Here is a 22,076-nt window from a genome sequence, read left to right on the forward strand (position 1 = left end):
AAATATGGAGAATGAGATTTGTCGTCGAGGCGTTGTAATGAGTCGAAAAAAGCGAATTTTCCAAAATATTTATCGTCGATTAAAAGACGGATTGATTTGTAAGTTTCGAGGGGATGAAATTTTATAAAATTCATGCATTTGCGATGTTAGGAAAGCAGTGGATAGCTCGGGATCGTAGAAATGAAAAAATCTTTTGGTTTAAGGTTTGATTCGTTATTTATTTCGTATAAAATACTATCTCTAATATATATAGACGATAATTTGTATGCCTCTTAGCGAGAGCTTTCTCGTTTAATTATTCCAAAATATGTGTCATCGCAAACGTGATCAAACGATGAGAAAAAAAGGTGATTTTTTCGAGACGCACTCGAAGCAAAATGAGCTTCTTATTCGTCAGCAATTGTATCGAATTTTCAGTGAGAACTTTAAGCAGCGTTAACTATATTAGTATGGCAAGTTGGAGAGACGGCACCACTTTGAATGTTCCGACGGAAAAACCGATCGATGGCCTCGTGAAATATGGAAGGAATAAAAACATTTTGTTCGTTTGTTTTTTCTTGTTTTTTTTTTTTTTTTTATAAAGGAACTCGTTACGAGTCGTATTTTTATTGAATTTTTCTTCTCACGCCTCTTTCTCATCTCTTCTGCACCTTCGTCGATATATTCTCGACGTAAATATATATATATATAATAAAATTTAATATATTTATAGTATAATACAATGACTAGTTTCATCGAGTAACTTAAAAGGGTCTATAAGCGCTAAACAAAATCATCGAAAAATCTGGCTTTTCCGTACGTCTTTGACGGATCCTTTTGAGATGCAGTAAGGCGTTGAGCTCGCGACGGAAGTCGCGAGCTCAGTGCCTTTAATACTTAATTGTATATCGATATTTAGAGTCTCGGATAACATTAATCCCTCGCACCTGCCTCGATTCTCTATTTACAGTCTGGAACATTGATAACCTTTCAAGATCGAAGTATTCGATGAATCGACGAAATAGAAACGAATAAAGAAAAAAAAAAAAAAGAAAAATGAAAGATTTATAAACGTGCTGATTTCGCAGGACACTTTGGTGCACGATTTTTGGGAGGTCACGACTCGAATGATCAAACTTAAGCCTAGGAACATAAATTATTAAAATATACTTTCGATCCTCCTCGTGAATCGACATTATATAATATTTCAATATATCTTTATAGGCTATATAGGAATTATAAAATATGTTTTCCTTTTTCTCGCAAATTGTCAAAAGAGAGTGCGCGGACAAAAAATATGCGTAATCGCGAATTGGGATGTTTTTGATGAAATGGCACGAGAGTTTCACGGCAACCGCGTCAAACGGCGTAGAATATAGAAAAAAAAAAAAAAATAGATAGAAATAGTACGTGAAAAAAGAAAGCGGTCGTTTTAAAGAGTTTTCCGTGAAAGGCGCACACACACACACACACACACACACAGAGACACGCACACACGATACCCTAAGTACAAATAATCGTTGTCACTAGAAAAAAAAAAAAAAAAAAAAAATCCGATTAGCTCGAGCTCGTCCCCTTCGAGGGATAAAAAATGTTCGAAAATGTATAAAGTAAAAGTCCTCGTTGATAAATTCGTGCACAAGTGGGGGGTCGTAAAAATATTTTTATGATAAATTACATATTTACACGGCGAGAAACGCACTCGAAACGCGACTTTGTACTCGTGTCACTAAACGTTAACTGTGTTGGTAAGGCACTCGAATAAGACGAATTTTGTAGTGGTTTTAATAGCGTTGAGAGAGGTCGGTTAATAAAAGTGAGGAATCAACAGGGGTAGCCGATGGGAACGGCCATTCCGGGGCAACCGCCTTCCTGGTGTTTCGTCAGGAGAGACATTCTGCTGAAAGTTTTGCTGCACGAGGTGCACGAGTACTTTTTAACGTCGCTGTGCGTCTGTAGATGAGCTCGGAGATTGCTGCGGTCGGCGAAAGCGCGATTGCAGTGTTGACAGCTGAAGGGTTTTTCGCCGGTGTGAGTTCTGATGTGTCCTTGGAGGAGCCACGGCCTCGAGAAGGCTTTGCCGCAGAGGTGGCACTTGCAGGGGAGGGTGTGAGTGCGTATGTGCATTTTAAGGGCGCCCATGCTGACGTATACTTTCTCGCAGTACTTGCAAGAAAATGATTTTTTCGTTTGGCCTTCGGCGGCGGCGCAGTGGAATTGCTGGTGTTTCGAGAGTCCGGAATACGTCGAGTAAGACTTGCCGCAGTCGGGACACTGATAGCGGGGCGACGTCGTCGACGAGGAGGAGGACGACGAGGACGAGGAACTTGCCGAATTCACCAGCTGGCTCGACGACGACGAGTGGCTGCCGTCGATCTTCATTCCGATCAGACTCGTCCCTGCGGATGTGCTACCCGCCGACGAACGCCCACTGTCACTTCCCGGGGAGGAAAGATCCTCCGGTGTAACCGGAGGTGGCGAACGCAGGGAACCGTAGCCCAGAGAACTCGTCGGTGAGAGACCGCAATGATCGGGGCTCGCGGAACTCGCCCAGTGAGCGTAACTCCGGGCGATCGGACGCTGGATCGTCGGACAAGTAAGCGCGACGTGAGGTGGCGGCGAAACTGCCGGATGCTCCGGGGACGAGTGAGGATAAGCGGCGATCGGATACGAAGGATAAAGTTCGGCTCCTGGATGATGATGATGATGATGATGGTGCGAGAAACGGTACGCCGCCGGGTAAGGAAGATAGTGAGGCGGGTACAACGGCGCTGATCGGGCCCAGGCCGGAGTCGGATAATGCGCCACCGGCTCGATCGGAGCGTTCAGGTTCAACGGCTCGAGGGGCGTCTTATTCGCACTGATAAAATGTCCGGCTGACGGAGCCACCGCACTTGTCGAAGCAGCTCCACCGTCGTGCTGGATTATCTCGAGACGCTCTTTCTTCACGATCGGATACACCGGGGCCATCACCACCGGCGGGCTTGGCGTTTTTGGAGGATACAATTGATGATGGTACGTCGATGGATTCATCGAATCGTTCTGATGCAGCTCGTTGTTGTGATGGAGACTGTGCTGCTGCTGCTGCTGCTGCTGCTGCTGTTGCTGCTGATGGTGATGCTGATGATGAATCAATGGCAAACGGTCGACGATGTCGTTCGGTGTTGCTGCTGACTCGATGTCCATCGCCGGAGAAATTGATCTCGTGCTCGCCGGCGACGTCGCACGATTCTTCGACGCCTTGCTCAGATCCTCTGGCTTTGTCGAGAGATTCTCCGGCTCCGGAATATCGTCGGTCACGACATCGATTATTTCTTCTGTAAACAAAAAAGATTCAAAGATTCGTTAGTTTTGATCAAATTTTTTCATAATTTTTATGATTTTTTGGTGTTTATCGTAAATTCAATGAAAATCGCGAGCATTTCGATCGATCGTTCGGATTTTCGCGAGTCGATCCTCCTCACCTTTGACAACTTCTGGAACTTCGTCGTACAGCATGACGTGCACCGGCCGCTTCTTGAGCGGGCAGTGACTGTAGCTGTTGTTCTTTTTGACGAAGCTTCTCGGCATTTCTTCGACGAGCATGATGAAAGTATCGTTTCGTTCAAATGTTCGCCACCTTCCCAATAATCCAAGTTTTGGGAGGCAGCACACAATTCACGTATTCTTATTTTTATATTTAAATCGTGCACTTCACCAATATATCTTTTCTTTCGTTATTTAACGACGAGGCGAAAGAAAATCTCCAATAATCCGGTCGCTCCGAGTTTCGATTTTGCTCGAATCGTCACTTCACTATCGTCGGCACACGAAAAGGTTACTCTCGGCCCGAATCCCAATAATTATTACATTCGTTGTTCCGAATTTCAATTCAGAACGAAAATAGACGTAAGAAAAAAGTGGGAAGCGCGTCAATCCGAGCGAGTTTGCTGAGCGATGCCACGAGTTCGGCTTCCAGCCGGTCTGTGACTGGCAGGGGTATGCGCTCGAACCTTTTATAAGCAGTGCTTCCCCCACCACAGGGGTACGCAGGTGGCCCGCACGTGCGATACCAGAGCGCCAATGCCTGGCCCCACGGGGCCCCACTCCCGGCGTCCAATGGGGAGACGCGCGGTCGCGGGCCGCTGGCCAATCGCGCCCGGAGCATCTGTTTTTTCTCCCTCTCGCTTCCCCGGTCCCTACGTGTGGTTGAGCTCAGCGGGGAGATGGAGGGGGGCCAAGGCGCACTTCCGAAGGCATCCCCACCGCGCGCGTTTCACTTGGCATGCATGCGAGAGCGTATGCGCGGTGGGGGCCCCTCGTAGCTGCTCGTTCCCTTTACCTGTCGAGGCTCGGCGAGCGGCACACCACACGGGGCATACTGCCGCACGAACTTGGCGCATTCGCGCGAGCCTCTGCGCGGCCGATTGTGTCGGCCCCCTCGCGCGAGGGACCTACTTGTGTCTGCATGCGTTTCTTCTCTCTGTTCGACGCTCGCGCACCGGCAGATGCTCACATTTACGACCCCTCGACTCCCCGCTCTTTGCCGATCATTTTCTCAGCAAAATTTTTCCTTTTCTTCGATAACGAGGACCGCGGGGCTCGCCAACTTTCGAATTGAAAACTTTTAGTGTCTTCTGCAACTTTTAATTATTTTGGTTCCAAACTAATCACCGGATCACCGGCATTCCAATGACTCTTGACGATCGCACCGAGTTGATCAAAGAAACCGACCAATTATTCATTTCCACTGTTAATAATTGCTGCTCCTGGCCACAATGCGATTAAGGCTCACTACGAATCGTAGGAGAAAAATTTCTATCGGTCTACCCGTCCGTGTGTACACCGGGCGCTCGATATGCGAGTGTTGCAATCCGACGTCGTTCCCCTTCTCAAATTCACCGCGTAGTCTGTCTCCCCCCCCTCTGCCAACCGAGGGGTCACCCTCCTGATGACGTTCTCTCTCATTCAAACCGATTTTCTCTCTCTCTCGTACTCGCGAGCTGTCTATTCCTTGCTCGATCTCCCTTTCCCAACAGGCAGCACCCCTCCGCTTCTCAGTTTCGAACGTAACGGTCGTGTCGCGTGCCACAGCATCGCCCACGCGTGCTCGAACCCACACTCACACTTAGGCATACGCGCACACGGAGACTCCCCCGAACGCAGGGCACGATCGAGCAGACTCTGGCGGGCACGCGTGCTTGATGGACCCCACCGATATTATTCTCTTTGGATGTGCGGAACCGGCGTGCGAGCGATATTCATCCGGACTCGTGTGCACGCGTTCTGCAACGCTCATCTTTAACGACGCGTTGCCATTGCCAAAAAAATGATCGAGCTCTCGTTACAGGCTTCTTTGTTTCGCTTGCTCGTTTTTCTGTCTGGTTCGTTCATTTGACCAATCAGTCGCTCCAAAAGGCCTGCTGCATGCTCGATTTTATTTACGAAATTATATTTCATCGCGTCACCTTTTCGATTCGAGGAATTTGATTATCTTTTGATACTTTAGCGGATCACAGGCTTCGTGGCGTTCGCCGCGGCGCAATGACTGAGAATTCAGCGGGTTATTTCGACTCGGAATTTTGAGGGAAAAGTCCAGTCGAATTTAGTCCCTTCGAGCTGATGATTAATCTCGTCGCCGTTCGAGGATTAAATGGGGGTACCAGCACTATTGTAATTCGAGGTGAATTATCGTGAGGTAAGCTCGGCTGGTCGACACATGGGAATCCGTGACTCACTGCGAGCCCTGCCCCTTTTGACCATCCTGCGATTCCTTCGGGTTACGATGTCACCAAAAGTAGCAGGTATGGCACGGGAAAATCCCGCGTTGGGAGGCAATCGGTTTAAGACGTTCTTAGGGTTACTCTGGTACTGCATGCTGTAGTCAAATGAGTGCTAAATTTTCGAAACGCTTTTAGGCCAAGTTCAACGTACCGATTAAACTTATTTTTAGTAGATACGTATTCAAGCACATTTTATTAACGTGAAAAAATATTAAAAATGATAGTTTTGCAAAACTATCGACTGATAGATGCAAATTTCCATTATGACACATTTTCACAGCTATTTTTCAACGAATCATCCGTATTTTTTAACCGATTTTATTCCACCAAGTCTCGTTTTGTTCCTCAACTCATTCACTGCGAATTCACCACGCAGATTTTCCTTTAAACTCATTACTGAGAGAAATTATGAATGATAAAGTTTTTTCACTTAATTAACAATTGGCTGCAACAGTGTTAATTAAGTGATCGAGTTAAAAAAACAACTACGCACGGTGAAATCATAGAGGACCGGTTGACCAACAAAATGAGACTTGTTGCAATAAAATCGATGAAAAAACGCAGATAATTATTTGAAAAATACCAGTGAAAATGTGCGTCAGCGTGGAAATTTGCATTCACAAGTCGATGGTTTTGCAAAACTAACGTTTTTAACATTTTTACACGTTAATAAGATACGCTGTAACGTTAAACTTGGTCTAAAAGCGTTTTGAAAATTTAGCACTCATTTGACTAGCATCCAGTTACCTTAAGCACGGAATTTTCAGTTTTAAAGGCAGGGGAGCGAGCGCGACTCGAAGCGTTTTATGCGTTTGAATCTTCGCTATTTCAGAATGGCTGGTTGCATCGGGAACGCGTGGCTCAGTAGAGCCGAACGCAGCGGGGGCACGCGCCGCTCGACGAGAGGGGGAAATATCCTGAGGAAGAATCGATGGAGGATCGGAGAAAGTCCGACTTATTAGCATCAACAGCTCATACGCATTCGCGGGAACCCGAGAAATCATTTTTTCCAAATAATTTGACTCCTGAGCGAGGCTTCTGCTTTCCGGTGACGAGGAGCAGCGGGAACTTCCGCAAAGAGGAAATACCCATTTTCTTAAAACTCTCAGAATTTCGCTGTTTTTCGAAAACCATTCTAGCTAAAATCTCTGACAGCGAGGTGTCTTCGCCTCATTCCAAAACCGCTTATTTTCGCATACGTTGCCCCCCCCCCCTCCCCCCCCCCCCAGAAATTCAACATCGACCATTCAATCCCTGCGCTCTACACTTCGAGTTAAAATCCCTAATTGGGCCAAGTGATTGTGGATGAAATTTCAGAAAGTAGCTAAAGCCGACCTCCGAGGCTCAAGAAAATTAGAACAAAATCGTTTCCACCGAGCCTCTGGATCAAAGTCCACAAAAATCACTAACACACTATAAAAAGGATCGTAAGCAGGGGGTTGGAGACCGCTTGGTATTGGACGGTACGTTTCATCGTCGAATACGAATGCGTGCGTACGAGTTGTACGCGTACAAGCACACGGAGCACGTAAACCGGTAGTAGAGAGCGATCGGAAGGAAGCTGCTTCACTTTTTGTGCGGCTCGAGTGGCCCAGCAAGGGTCGTTTCAGCGTGGAAGGGGCGGCAGAGGAGGAGGAGGAGGAGAGAGGGGGGGGGGGTATACATCGCCTCACCTTTCGAAAACACCTGGCGATTATACCGCTGGATGTTTTATGCCAGGCGCATACACACAGACACCATATGCGAGACCGACGATGGGGCCCCACCGAGACTAGTCGTGGACCCATTTTTCGATGCCCCCGAGCAGCTCCGTCCTTCTCCCTGGGGAGGTTCTGCCTCGAGGGGAGAAAAAAGAATCTCCCCCCGGCAACCCTCTTCTCGTGGACGGGCAGCGTGTCGAACAACACCGACTGCCACCAAGCTTTTTAATATCGTTTTATAATTAACGAGCTTTATAGAGGCGCTGCGTTTTACTGGACAAAATATTTATTGGTTCTTTGGGTATTGTGAGATCGGGAATTTCAGTATGAAAGTTACAGAATTCGTCGATATTTTAATTGCTTCGATAATTTTGGTTTTTCTGTCTTTGTAACGGTGAGGTAGCTTTTTACTACTCATCGAATGTTGGATCGTTGCACTGGAATTGAAATTTCACTGGTGCATATGTGCCTCTCTGACCTTGTTTTGTTCTCATTCTCATATTTCTAATGTTTAATGAGATCATGCCCACGACACGAGCGTTGAACAACTGAATTTTTTATCATGATAAGGGATTGGTGCTATTATATTCTCTCAAAATTTATAGATTTAAAAATTAACATAACTAATCAATTAGTCCGTTGTAATTATCAATTATATAAAAAAAATATCATTATTAGTAAAAATTTGACTAGTTAACTTTTTGATTTGGCAACTTTGTTGTTGGTGGAGAGATATATCTACCTTGCCAACGGTAAACTGATAGCTTGTCACTCACACATGACTTGATACACATAACCAACAATTTATTTGAATTTGAGGTTACGTCATTATTTATGATTACAAATATTTTTGTTATCACAATATTTGTATAAATATAAACAAAAAACATTTTTCTATTAATTATACCGAGAAAGTATACACGCCTGTACAGTACCGATACACTAATGTAAGCACGTCACAACTAAACACGATATACGTCGATATACATACATATAAACAGCTGATAGAGCGGTGTTGCCGATGTCGTACCGAACCTAGTATTCAACGATTCATCGTGAGCGATAATCGTAGTTAATTTATGATTTCATTCTTAAAGTTTCGGTGACCTGATATTTTTATAACGCCATTAATAAGATAAATGTTCAACGAATACGTATATGATTTAATTTTTTTTTTCCAGCATTTACGATCCCTTAAATTTGATTGAAAAATCACGATCCATTTACTGCCACTACGATGTCCAATTTTTAATATTTATTTTCTTGCTTAAATGTTCGGTAACCTCCCCTCAATTTTTTTTACCGTAATTTTCGAACATTTTTCTATGCTGTGTAAAAAAATCAGATTTTTCTGCAGATTTTTAAATAGTGGCCATGATCTCATTAATCGTATTTCTTCTAGATTTCGATTTCAAACAATTATCCAGAGTTTCAAAAAAAATTTTAGTGTATGATCGAGATTAGAAAGTCTGATTTTTGGTTAGTAAATTGATTTAAGGTAGTTTATCTGGGAAAGTATTTTCTTAAAGTCTTATTTACAGAAAGTTCAAATAGGAAGTCGACTCACACGCACATCAAATTTTAAAGGATTCGTCTCATTGGTCGTCGAGGTAAAAGTGTTCAAATATGATGAAAAATGCTAGACACGATGCCTTAAAAATCGTTTATCGTTCCATATAACGAATGAACGCTTCTTACGAAGCTTATGAAAAAATCCACCATAACAATGAAATATATAATGAAGGTTTAGGAAAAAATTCGAGACGATTGTGTTACTAGTAATAAAAATATATTACGTTAAGGAGGGTGGATCGCGACGATACAATGTTGCCACGCTAAACCATGTTAAAAGTATGAAGAATTTCAAAATGATAAGAATTTAATAATATTTAGAATAAAATTAAGAACTTCGATTTAACGCTGAATTATTCGATAACCATATGTGGTAAAAAAATTTGAAAAAAATGGTATTTGTATACTTGATGCCAAAGAATGTTGTAACCAAATTTTATCAAATTTTGATTATTTTGATTTTGTGATCCACCCTCCTTAAAGATTAAACGAAATTGGTAATGAGCACTCGTTTGCTTATTTCAGCATTTTTCTTCTTCTTGGCTTGGCCCATTTCTACCACTGTCTTTTTATCAACACTTTTTTCTTGATCCATTTTTTTTTGCATAAAAAACTATAGTATTTTTGCCACGGACGAATGAAATTTGGGTTTCGGTCAGCGATATGGACCCCCGATTAATTAATGGCTTGTAATTTCATTCGCCATATGAGACACAAGTTAAAAAAATTTATTTACTATTTCGAATTTATTACTCTGACATTAATTTAAGGTACTCCTCTCACGAACCCGAGTATTCTACACATAACTGATTTTAAGTAACGGTAAAGTAAAAGTGCAAATAGATTGGCGAATTTTCATAATATTCAATAATTCACATATTAAATACAATTCTAAATTCATGATACTAACTGTTTCACAGACAGAAAAAAATGTAAAGAATTCATGGTGACGATAAAAATAAAGGGTTACCGAATGCTTAAAATAGTTATCATCGATACAAGTTGTAAAAATGCCACCAAAAAATACGTAAATCCTTCTACCTCAAAGTGGTTCAATTCTTCAATTCGGGAGTAAAAATTGATAGAATTTAGTTACCCATAAAATACGATCCTTCCGGCATGATCTACCTTAAACTACAATTTAATATTGGCACACAAGTTCGATGTAACCTTGACGAAAAAAGTCTCCCCAGAAAGTAAAATCATGGATGTTTCGTCTCATTGGTTTCGTATACATTAATTTATGAGCGCACTAATTATGGGATCGAACCTGGGCAATCAGAGTACGAGGAATTCCTTGTTCGTCTCAAGTGGGTTGGGAACAGGGTCCCGTGGAGGGTCTCAGTCCCACGGGGGCCCGGGTCGCGAACACATTTCTCCAAATCTAGGCACGCTCGTACCAATCTGTATACAGAGATTTGTTCGTGTAAACTGTGAATTACATTGGTGAATACACAAGCGATGAGATTGTACTTGGTCGTTCGAACGTCACGCCTCGGGGATGAGTCAGTGTGAGAAAAAACTGGATAATTCCTGACTCACGCGGGTTCGGATTAGAATAATTAATTGTTTAGAAGAGAGTTACAATTGGGAGAGGAAAGCTCGTCACTTGGATTCGAACTAACGATATTTTTATCAGCGTGACTCAATATTGACGCTCGGTTTATTCCCCTTTTTAGAAATTTGGCAAACACCATTTTCCCCTTCGAACTCTTCAAACACCCAAGATTTCCAATCTTCATTACATTTTTCCTCTCTCGCAGGGCGTCACTCTTCACACCGCCTGGCTTATCTCTCAAAACTTCGTAGTTTCTCTCGTCATCCTATCGCAGATTTTAATCGTTGAATCCTGCTTCGGTACGCATGCAGATGACAAAGTTCACGCTCTTTCTCATCCTCGGTGAAACTTATTTTCACCCTAATCTGCACTCCAAACATTTCCTCGAATTTATCCTTCGTCGCCGCGATTCCTTGGCGACAGAGCACCTCCAAACTTCGAAGCTCCGGGACGCGATAAAATCATTAACGTGTTTTGCAAATATTTTCTCTCCGCGAGTTCGTTATATTTCATAGTTTGCTGAATAATGCGAAAAATTTACAACGATCTCGTATTTGTTCAATCGGAAATAGAATTTCAAACGAAAACGAGATTATTTTATACTAAAAATCTACGAGCATTTTCATCTTCAGCATTTTTCCGTTCTCGTAATTTGATTATTCGAATGAATTTTGAAAATTCGAAATATTTCATCGATTCATTTTTACTGATAAATTTGTCTAGGCCATCAATTTTGACGCAATTTTCGCAGTTCTGCAAAAAATTGTCGTAAATCTGAAAAAGGCCGTTGTTTCTCTAAATAAATTTAGTTTGAAAATGACGAAACGAGTTAGTCGTCAAGCGTGTTTCTGTTCAATCTATTTTACAACTCAAATCGAAAAAGAAAATAAATTTTTTTTAAAAATTATTTATTAAACTTCGTTCGTCTCAATCGATTCGTTCGATTCGAAAAAAATTCAGAAATGTTGGAGCGAGTTAGTCGCCTTGAACCAACAAAGTTTCACTGCAAATACACAAATTCGTGTTCGCGCAAAAAAGTTTCATTAAAATAAACAAATGCATTCGAACCCCCGAACGATTCTCGCTCAAACAATGAAATACTTGAAAAATATGTTTCTTCAAATAATTCCCTGAGATTTAACGGCTCATTTGAAATCGCGACTGTAACGATTTTTCTTGCGTGAGAATTGAGAAGACAGTTTTTAATGACGAACACGAAACTGCAGTTTGATCGCAGGTTGCAAACAGTGCACCTGGAGCAATCCAGCCGGATAGTCTGGTGAAAAAAGTACGAGGTGGATTTCGCTCACCCCAAAAGTCTACGGTCGCTTCTCCGACCTTCTTTCACTCGTTCTCAGGACATCCTCATTGTCCTCGGGTGTGTTACGTGTACAGGAAAAACGAGTATACGTACAAACCTGGTCGGCTGATGAATCCTTTTGTGTACTGTCTCGAAGTGCTCCGCGGGACTCTTCGTTTTTCCGGATCTTTTTTTTCCGATCTTACCGTTGAGGGGCAACGAATTTTCCCTTCCGCATAAACGGGGGCCTCGATGCGCGTCACTCAGAAATGTTTACCTCGCAATTGTGACTTGTCTCGAGGAGGGAAATCCGAATGGGGATATGTTGGGCCTGGAAAAGCAGGTCGTAAAAGATTTTTTGCCCGCTCGATTTTTTTTTCCATCGTCGCAATGCGGCTCGATCGATAAATTTTCGGTTGCCACTCGAAAAATCCAATTGACGAACTCCTCTGGATTCTCGGTCGACGAGATTACGGCGAGAAAATAATAAAATTGTTTCGCTCGCGCGCCACTTTCGAGCGTGTGAAAAATGGATTTTCTGATTATCGAACGAGTGAAATTCTATCGGTCTCTTAAAAAGTGTTTCTCCGTGAGAAAATGGAAAAATGAGTTCGACGATGAAGGAAATTTGGTCAGAAAATCAAGCCGAAGGAAAACAAAATCGACGAACTCGTTCCTCGGATTTGAAAAATTATAATTCCATCATTTCTGAGTAAGTTCGATCTGAGTAAGCCTGAGAATCGTAACTTGCGCGTGAAACGTCTCCAGATGAATCGCGTCGTTTAAGGTTGTTTAATAATTTGTGGGCGCGAGGTCCTGCGCGTGTGCTCTGCCTCATAAATTTTTGGTACGCGAACGTGTCCACGAGAAGAATCGCAGCAGCAGCAATTTCATTGAAATTCTTTCTCTGAGAACCATCGGCTCGGTTCGCCTTCGTTTTTCTCGGCTACGAGAGGGAAAAGTTCTCGAGTATCCGTGACGAATTTTCACCGAGCGTTAGCACCAGCACCCGGGGCTCGGCTTGCAGGGGTCGCATCGTTTTGCCAAACAGAACATTTCCAAGCACATTTTTAAAACGTCTTTAAGCATTTCTCTCTCTCTCTCTCTTCTTTCTTCTTTGGCAGGGCCTCTGACTGCCCGAAGAATTAGTCACTTGGCGAGAGCGTCTTCGCTGGTCATTCATCGAGAGAAACGGATACTCGGCGCGTCGTACCGAGGCACAGGTGGCATCGGCTACAAAAACCGAGCCTCATTGTACGGGCCTTTGCAGTAATAAGAATGGAAACGAGACGATACCAGTGAAGAGAATGCCGAATTCGAGCCACTCGAGACACGACGACGTTGGAGCAAAACTCGCGGTGTGATTTCGGGCTGGAGGGATGAGAGTTTTTCAAGGTCGAATTAGAGTCCTTGGGTTTGATGCAGTGTCAAAAATCGTGAGTGAGTGTGTAGACGAAATTTCGGTCGTTTTTAAAGCGACGTCGAGAAAGCCCGTCGAGGAGCGAATGCATAACGAAATAAATTCGAGTCCGCAGGGCTCTCGCGCTCTTCGAGTGGAGCCCGAATTCGGGGGAACAAAAAAACGAAATAATCTCAAATTTAATTGCCCGTTCGTTAGCTCCTCGAGGAAAAAAAACTTCTCAAGCCCCGTCGCCTTTCTTATCGACATAAAAATTCACTCGTATCGACCCCGGTGCGCGTCGTACTACGTTTCAAAATCTCCAAGAGTCTCGTGTCCGACCTCGTTGCACGCCGTTACGAGCCTATTTGGGGTTCTCGATCGGCCTCACGGTCGTCCGAGCCCTCGAAAAACCGATCCGCACGTTGCGACTATTCTCGGCTATTGACGCGAAGGAAAAATTTTCATCGAGTCGTAAAAAAATATGAACGTGAATCATTCCGAGTGCCCGGAGGTCGTAAATTCACTAAATTCTCGTCTACCCAAATCCTTCGGAGACTTTTGAGCACCCCTGTTTCAACGAGCACGACAATGCCACCTTGATATTTCGACGATCTTAAATGAACGCTAACGCTCTCCCTCCCTGCTGGTGCAACCGGTAACAGATTTTTTTTCTCTCTCTCTCATTTTTTTCATGTTCAACGGACCTGCATTTCCTGATGAACCGCACGCAGTCGTTGGCATCTCAACGGTGAAAAAAAAGAAAGCTGAAAAAATGCTGTCGAGTTGCGTCGACCACTGGACCACTTTGCAGTCATTTCACAAATTCCAATTCTTCAAAATCAGCTCATTGTTTCCATCTCGAATACGTTCAATCTCACGAGTAATTGTGGTGACGAAAATCGAAAAATTCCTGTGAAAAAGCGCGTTCAGTCGTTTTCCCATAGTTTTTAATGATTTTCATAGAAAAATCGAAATAATTTATGAAACAGCAAAAATTCGGGGAATATTTCAGATCGATAAAGTTAGAAAATCAATATTTTCAGCCATTTATTTTGGGTCGAATTGCTTCGACACTTCGTTTGACGTTCGATAGCATTCGCGAGCATTTATAACGGCAGATTCTCCGCTGCATGAACATGAAAATGGAAAAATGTTCAGGGGTGGAAAAATTCTGGAAAATTCTTCAATTTGATTGTCCCAAATCGAAGTATTCGACGACAGAGGCGAGTGGCTAATAACTGTGCCGTTGTGAATCCCAGGCGAACGTGAAGCCAGATGCCTTTTGTAGAGGCTCCCCCAGAAAGAAACGTACAATGAATCAAGGCAGCTTTTTACTCCTCTCTTTGCCTCTCTCTCTCTTCTTTCTTACTCGGTCAGGGCTGGAGCACGAGTGCTGAGGAGCGCGCGCGCGCGCGCTCCATCCCTCGACGCGTCGACTTCCTTTGTGAGAGTACGAGAAAGATTTTTCCGGAGAGGACCTGCCGTAATTTTTTCTTCGTTTTTTTTTCCTTTCTTCCCTTGAAACCGCGCACCCTGCATTACACCGGCTGGGATTCCTAACCGGCAGTTTTGAGCGAGGAAAGCATAAAAACGAGGCTGTTCCAGTTACCGAGACAAAGCTTATCTGGAGCATGCGCCGGGGCGCACAGAAACCGAATAATATCAACGCGCTTACAGCCTGAATTATCGGGGACCAACGATTTCTTACCAAAAGTTTGTTGCACTTGGAAAACTGCAGTCCAGTTTTCTTGGAAATATTTTATGGGGAAAAACCTCCGTCGCCTCTACGGTGGAGTAAATCGAAGATGATTTTTTATCTCCAATTTTAATGGGGAAAAAACATTTTATCTCGAAACAAAAATCTCAAATAATTTGACGTTAATGCAGGAATTCCGAAGTAAGAAAATTTTCTGTTCTGACATTTTTCCTCAAACTTTATGATTCTTTTGTCAGGTTCAATTGGAGTATTTACATGGGATTTTGAAAAAATCAAATTCATACAGAAATTCAGAGAAAAATCTAGTCCGCGCGTGCAACATTTTTAAAACGCTAATTTTTTCTACACTCAAAGTTTATTGTAAATGGCCTTTTGAATGAAAAAATTTCCAGAACTCAAGAAAAACGGAAATTATAAGCTCGCGCTCTTTCGAGTTTTCTATGAATAAAAAAAAATCACGACTGACCCAATTTCAAGCAATTGAAAAAATGTCGAAATACGTAATCACGTTTGGGCGCGAGACAAGGTTCGACATTTCGCCGGGTGTTTTCATACTTTTTTTCGGCTTTTGATAAAAAAAATATTTTCTCAACACGCCAAATAGACTCGAAAACAATAAATTGCATTTATAGAAATTTCTACCTGTTTCAACGAGTCCCCAAACGATTTCAAATTCCTTCAATGATCTCGATTATATTTACAGGAGCCCCGTAGCCGGGCCACCCTCATTTCGGTTTTGTCTTTTCGTCCAAAATTTTATATTCACACGGCCGAGTACCATTCGACGATTTTCATATACAAGACTTATTATTCGAGGCCTCGAGGTTCGTCTGCGACAACAACGATGTAAAATAAAAATGCGGCTCGTTCGAGCGCGTCTGTATACAGAAAAACTCTTGATACAACGCAGTCTCGAAGGCTTTGAAGAAAATAAAACCCCGTCAGGTTCTTGCGAGTTTGTTATTGTAGACATTGCGCGTCCCATTGCCCGCAAGTTCTTTCTCTTTCTATCCGTAAACCGTTTTTCAGAGAGATGCCGTTGAATGGACGGCTGGGGGATTCTGATTGGGGCGCGCCCGCAGGTATTTGCACCCCTTGCGTCAGGCACTCGTTCTCGCTTGAAAGAGGGGGCTCAATAAAATGATGGGTCGCAAGGGAAAATAATCGGGAAGATAAAGAGCCCTTTGAAACGACTTATTCACGGGAGATTGAGAAATTCTATGGGCTCGAGTCTTCAACCAAGTTCTTCTTTCTCCACCCGAACGCGAGACTTTCCTCGGCTCTCATTGTCTTAGACGCGAGCGAAAAAAGGGAGAAAAGTGTGACCTTTTCGGTAGCTTTTACGAGGCCGAAAGCCGGCAACTTATCCACTCAGGATCTCCGAAAATAGAGCCTCAACGGGGCAAAACAACAAGAAAATATACAGAGGGAATGAAGAAATCTTTGATCTCTTGAGAGATCGCTCGCGAAGAGGCTCAAATGACAGGGAATGCCAACGTAAAAAAGACGTTCGGACTACACATTTTCATGGCGCCGGAATCCCCAGCCGAAGATAAGTTCGCGCGCGTCCATCCGCTTTCCCGGAAACCAAGCATATGGTCACCGGCGATCTCGCTACCCTCTGGAATCGATTTTTCCGAGGGACGATCTAACGCGGAGCAAGAAACCGGGCACGTGCCCCATCGGGGGTCTTTTTAGGGGCGGGCAGGTGATCTCTTTTCTCTCTCTCTCTTTCTCTTTCTTTCAGAGGGAATCCCTGAAAGGTCATCCCTCTCTGGTCATCCACTCCTCGTGGACCAGATGACCATCAACCGTTTCTGCACACATGCCCTTCGACCCCCCCCCCCCCCCGCCCCCCTTCTTCCTTTTTCCCCTCTCGTTGTGATGAGTTTATATTTAGATGAGGAGGACAGTGATTCGAAATATTGAATTTTAACGATGCTCAGCAGGGGGTGTGTTCAAATGGTAACTGCGAGCTTGCGGATACGTTTTCGGGAAGTCTTTGATAAAAATACTCATGCTCTGATAATGGGACCTGTTTCTTTGACGTCGCAACGCATCCACAGCATTTTAGGCTGGTAAAATAAACGAGATACGATTTATTGAATTTTGTGAAAAATTCGGTGATGGAAAAACGTGTAAAAGGTGGAAAAACGGAAAAAAATATTATTTATTGTGATTTATCTGGAGGAGAAATTGGGACTTTGCTTAAAATTTAACTTTTTTTACAGGCCCGAAAGGAATCGGTTGCGAAGTTTGAGTCGTTGCGATAAAACGCGAGATTTTAAAGCTTTTGTCCAAAATAGCAAGAGACGTAAAACTGTACAAATTTTGGTTCTCAATGTGTCAAATCTGCAGTGGCTATTCTCGTTCTCGTTCTGCTCGTTATTACGATACAGGATTTTCAATGGGTTATCAAAATTTTGGAAAGTTATCTCAAAAAACGCTTTTCAAAGACCTTATCAAATAATTATTAAGGAGTTTCGGCACAGTCGATACAATGTTGTCATGTTAAGAACATGAAAAAATTTTTAAAGTTCAGAATTTTATAAAATTTGGTGAACATATTCTTTAGTACCAAATTTGACAATACACATTTTTAAAGATTTTTCTTCTGTACAGTTATCGAGTAATTGATCACTAAAGTTCACGTGTATAAGCATAGCGTTTCAATATATTTAAGTAAACGTTCGGGGCCTAAGAACTCTGCTTTAATGCTCAATTACTCGACGACTATGTAGAAGAAAATTTTGAAAAAAATTGTGCTTTTACACTTTATGTTGAGATCTTGATCACCAAATTTTGTCAATTTCTTAACATTTATTAAGCTATCGAAGGATAAAACTGTTTTAAGGAGTTTCGGTACAAAAGTCTAAATGTTAAGAAATTGATCAAATTTGGTGATAACGTTCTTCAACATCAAGTGCGAAAACACAAATTTTTTCAAAATTTTCTTCTACTTAGTTATCGAGTAATTACGCATTAAAGCAGATTTCTTATGCCCGGAATGTATACCTATATATATGGAAACGCTATGCTTATACACGTGAACTTTAGTGATCAATTACTCGATAACTGTGTAGAAGAAAAATCTTAAAAAATTTGTATAGCCAAATTTGGCACTAAAGAATATGTTCACCAAATTTTATAAAATTCTGAACCTTTTGAATTTTTAAATTTTTTTAGCATGGATTAGCATGGCAACATTGTATCGCCTGTACTGAAACTCCTTAATTATCGTCGTTTGACGATTACTGCTGTTGTGACTTAATCGTGATATTGGTACAGAAATTGAGTCTGTTCGTGTGCATGCCAAAATGGCATGTTTCATTCGAAGGTTTATTTTCGAAAGACTGAAAAAATATGATGAATGAATGAAAAATCTGGGAGTAATCTTGCTCAGGATTGTTCATTTTCTAAATAAATTTAATTTGAGAAAAAATTTGATAGAATTCCAGAGAAAAGTAAACTTTGCTGTTAATCTTTTGTTCAAAATGGTGCTTTCCAAAATCAACAGATCAATAGTAGAATTTCGAGAAATTTACGAGCTTAAAAAAAATCGGGTGAAAAGAGACTCGGGAACTGGCAAGCATAATTTCTTGACACTTATCGAGGTACTTACGTGACAGAACGGTCACTACGGCTCAATACGATCGAGAAGAAAGATGAGAAAAGGGAAGGTGCTCGAGGAAAAAAGGATGTGGAATGGAGGGTGCGAAGGAGCGATAAAAATCTGTGGCTGCTTCGCCGAGAGCTGACTTTTACAGCCTTCCGAATTTAAATGCGTCTTCCTCCCGTTCCGGGCTCGAGATTTTCCTTGTTGTTTAGAAATAAATGAATCCAAGGGAATCTCTCACGTTAAACAAACTTACGTAAAAGTCCCGGAGAGCTGACCCAGTTTTCATGACTCTCGACGCTCCGGAATCTCTCGTCGCGCGAAAGGACCTCACGCATATGAAAAACTGCGATCGCTATCTTCTCTCGTTTCCAGGGCGTGCACAGGCCCTGAGTGAGCGATACGAATCGCGTGTCCAAAGTCGAAAAGGCGTATCCGCGTAGGCTTGGCCTTTGGAGAGAAAGCTTTTCAGTCGTAGCAGGAGCGCGGTATCAGCGACGACGAATCGCGCTATCTGCTCCGTGTCTAACCGCAGCTTGACCGAACCGTCATTTTTACAGCTCGAGTGTACGGTAGATCTGGAATTTCGGATCGTTCGAAATACCGATTGGAACAAAAGGAAAGGATTTTATTGAGGAAAAAGGGAATTTCAGTGGCTCGGAGGGGATTTGCTGCGGTTTAATTTGAAAAGAAATTCGTTGACGCTCGTCCCGAGTTTGTTTTGGCAAAACTCTCCTCATTCGATTTATTACCGATCGAACGCTCGCGTCCCGGTGAAATTACACAGACACGCTTGCGCATAAAATATCGAGAGCAATAAATTTCATTCCCGTCCCTTTCTATCTTGTCCTCGATGAATTTCTTTCGTCGAGGCATCGCGTCATCGCCCCGACGATAACGCAAACACACAGAGACGATGCGAATGATCGAGACCCAAGATGGCGGCTTACTTCCGCCTCATCGAGCAAACCCAAGTTGACGAGCTCGCGGAGCCGAGCTCGATCTTTGTACAAACAACCATGCAAGCGGGTTCATCTCGCCAACTGCGGACTCGCATTCTTCCGTCTCTGCTCAGCATCGCCTTCGCTAAAATCATCTTTCATTTTCACTCAGTGTTTACACTTTTATTTTATGTCTCGACGACAATTGCTTCGGCGATTAGGAGAAATCAAATCCCGTTAATCTTGCGCCTGATTTTTTTGCAGATTCAATAAAAATAAAACGTTGGCAAACCGTTTGAAAATATTTTTTTTAAATCTTCGTCGCATAAAAATCCATTGAGTTGCACGGAATTACAGTTGATTCAACTTGAAAAAAAAAAAAATTATTTTGACTAAAATTCCCTAGGGAAAAAAATGTTGGCACAAGTACATTAATGGTCCCTTGTTTCCTGATCATATCACGAAAAATGTGAAGAAAATTGTATAATAAAAAATTATGAAATCAAGTGTAAATAATTACAACACAGCAATTAAAAAAAAAAATCACAAACCATGAAAAAACATTATATTTAAAAAAATACTAATCTGTTATTATTTTTGGGAGTGAAAAAAAATCAAATGGAACAGAGAAAAACGATAATTTATCAAGAAAATCACTAATTTAAAGACCCAAGTTTACTGCGAAATCATCAAACGATATTTGATCGAGAAATACTGAAATTATGATATTTGATTTACCGATGAAAACAACAAATTCAAATGGTATCGACTGACGAAAAGCATCGAGGTTTTCCGATCCGGAGAAAACTTTTCTCTGTGTGGATTCCTTTCAAAAAGGGCTGAAAGTTTTATATATATTTAAAAAAAAATACAAATTTGTAATTATTTTGTATAGTGAAAAGAAATTCAAGTAAAACGTGAGAAATAATAAATCGAAAAATCGCGCTTGAAAGCATTTTGGAAATCGATGCACCGGGTTCTTCTCGTCGTATTCTAACAATTAAATCAATTGAAAAAATGTTCCATTTAAGTTGCATGCAGCATTAAAATTTATGATATCAATCGGAGGTCAAGTATTTTATGAGTAATTCCCAATTTTAACATTATGAAATTGTTCTGAGAAGCGTTCAAATTCAGAAAAAAATTTTCCCGATCCGATTGGATCGGTGCAAATTATGTATAAATATGTGTTATTTTGATTATTGATATACGTATTCTTAAAATGTCAAATCAATTATGAAAATAGGATTTTGGTCGATGAACCAAATTTTTTCTCACTACATTTCAACTGCTAAATTTTCGTGAACGTTTCAAACATTCTCAGCCCGAAGTTGTTACGACCCGGAGTGCTTTATTTTCGTTTCTCTGACTCTTTTTTTTAATGTGACGGAGCAAAGATTTTTGGAACGTATAAAAATTATTTTGCCAACAATTTTCGAGCTTTACGGTTTCGAGGAATCGTGGAATTCGTGCAAATTCGTGTTTTTTTTTTTTTTTTTAAATTACAATAATAAATTTCAAAACGTTTCGATTTTTTCTTCTCTTATACAGAAAGTGCAACTGTTTTAAACATTTTTACCGTTCAATAATCGTAACGAGAATCCTGTCCAAAAGTAAAAAAAAAAAAGTACACGAAAAAATCATCTCGAATTCAAAGACTTGAATCAAACAAGCAACAAAAGTAGTTGCTACTTCAAAATTCTCCAAAAAATCTTCGTTTCGTTGTAACCAATGTGAAAGGATGAAAAAAATGTGATATTTTTCGACATCCAGCGAGAAAGATCTAAAAAAAAAATGAGTAAAAAAAAACGTTGAAAAAGTTAACAAAAGGGTTTAAACGAAGCGCCCGTATGGGAGTGCCCGGAGCCGGGGTGAGCAACAGGTCTCAGGGCGAGTGGTTGAAGATTTTATTTCGGACGTTGTTCCTCCGGTTCTTCCTTTGTGTCCTGGGCGCGCGAACCTGCGGCGCGGCTCTTCTACCAAATCGAGAAAGGATTCGAATAATAATAAAAAAGGAGCGCGATCCACGTTGCGCAGCTCGTGAGGAAAGACTCGTGCAGGGTTGAACGAACCCCCGAACGCGTTCGCAGGACAACCGCGAGACTTAGGTGCACGAGGATAGATATTTCTGTTGTATCAAGTCTACGAATGTGGATAGATGCGTATATACATTTGAAAAGTTGAATGCACGTCGGCTCGCGGTGAAGAAGGCTGCGGAAGCTTTACCAACGCGTGCGTTCATAATCAGCCTCGACGTCCGCTCCAGCGGAAAGATCCACCGTTTTTTTTCTCCGAGTCTCCCCGTTTTCCTTCACCCTTCCTTCGCTCTCGTAGACGCGGACTTGTGGAGCCAACCTGAATGTCCGCGGGAATCGAGGAGGCGATGAAAACATTCGTGCGGAGTGTTCTAGAAATCGGTGCGGACGGAGCGCTGTCAGCGGTTCTAACGTTGCTTTTCTTTACGAGTTCGTTATTCTTTGTCGTTATTATATTCGTTTCGATTCTTCAACTTTGACTTGGGTTGAAAGA

The 22,076-nt window shown here is 42.1% G+C and overlaps 1 protein-coding gene across 1 annotated transcript; it reads right to left on the reverse strand.

The window, feature by feature from the left end:
• Positions 1 to 216: 216 nt before the first annotated feature.
• Positions 217 to 3,925, reverse strand: LOC122418276 (protein escargot-like). Its single transcript, XM_043432410.1, has 2 exons — positions 3,444 to 3,925; positions 217 to 3,296 (listed from the first exon to the last, which is right to left on the reverse strand). Exons 1-2 carry the CDS (start codon positions 3,562 to 3,564, stop codon positions 1,804 to 1,806), a joined length of 1,614 nt encoding a protein of 537 aa, XP_043288345.1. The 5' UTR covers positions 3,565 to 3,925; the 3' UTR covers positions 217 to 1,803.
• Positions 3,926 to 22,076: the final 18,151 nt, after the last annotated feature.

Source organism: Venturia canescens, chromosome 11, assembly GCF_019457755.1.
Source record: "Venturia canescens isolate UGA chromosome 11, ASM1945775v1, whole genome shotgun sequence".
NCBI lineage: Eukaryota > Metazoa > Arthropoda > Insecta > Hymenoptera > Ichneumonidae > Venturia > Venturia canescens.

Bases quoted from the DNA above. Each gene is read 5' to 3' on its own strand.
- LOC122418276 (XM_043432410.1), bottom strand. From the start codon at position 3,564: ATGCTCGTCGAAGAAATGCCGAGAAGCTTCGTCAAAAAGAACAACAGC. The intron at 3,297-3,443 runs GTGAGGAGGATC...TTTTGTTTACAG, and splicing joins AGTTCCAGAAGTTGTCAAAG to AAGAAATAATCGATGTCGTG.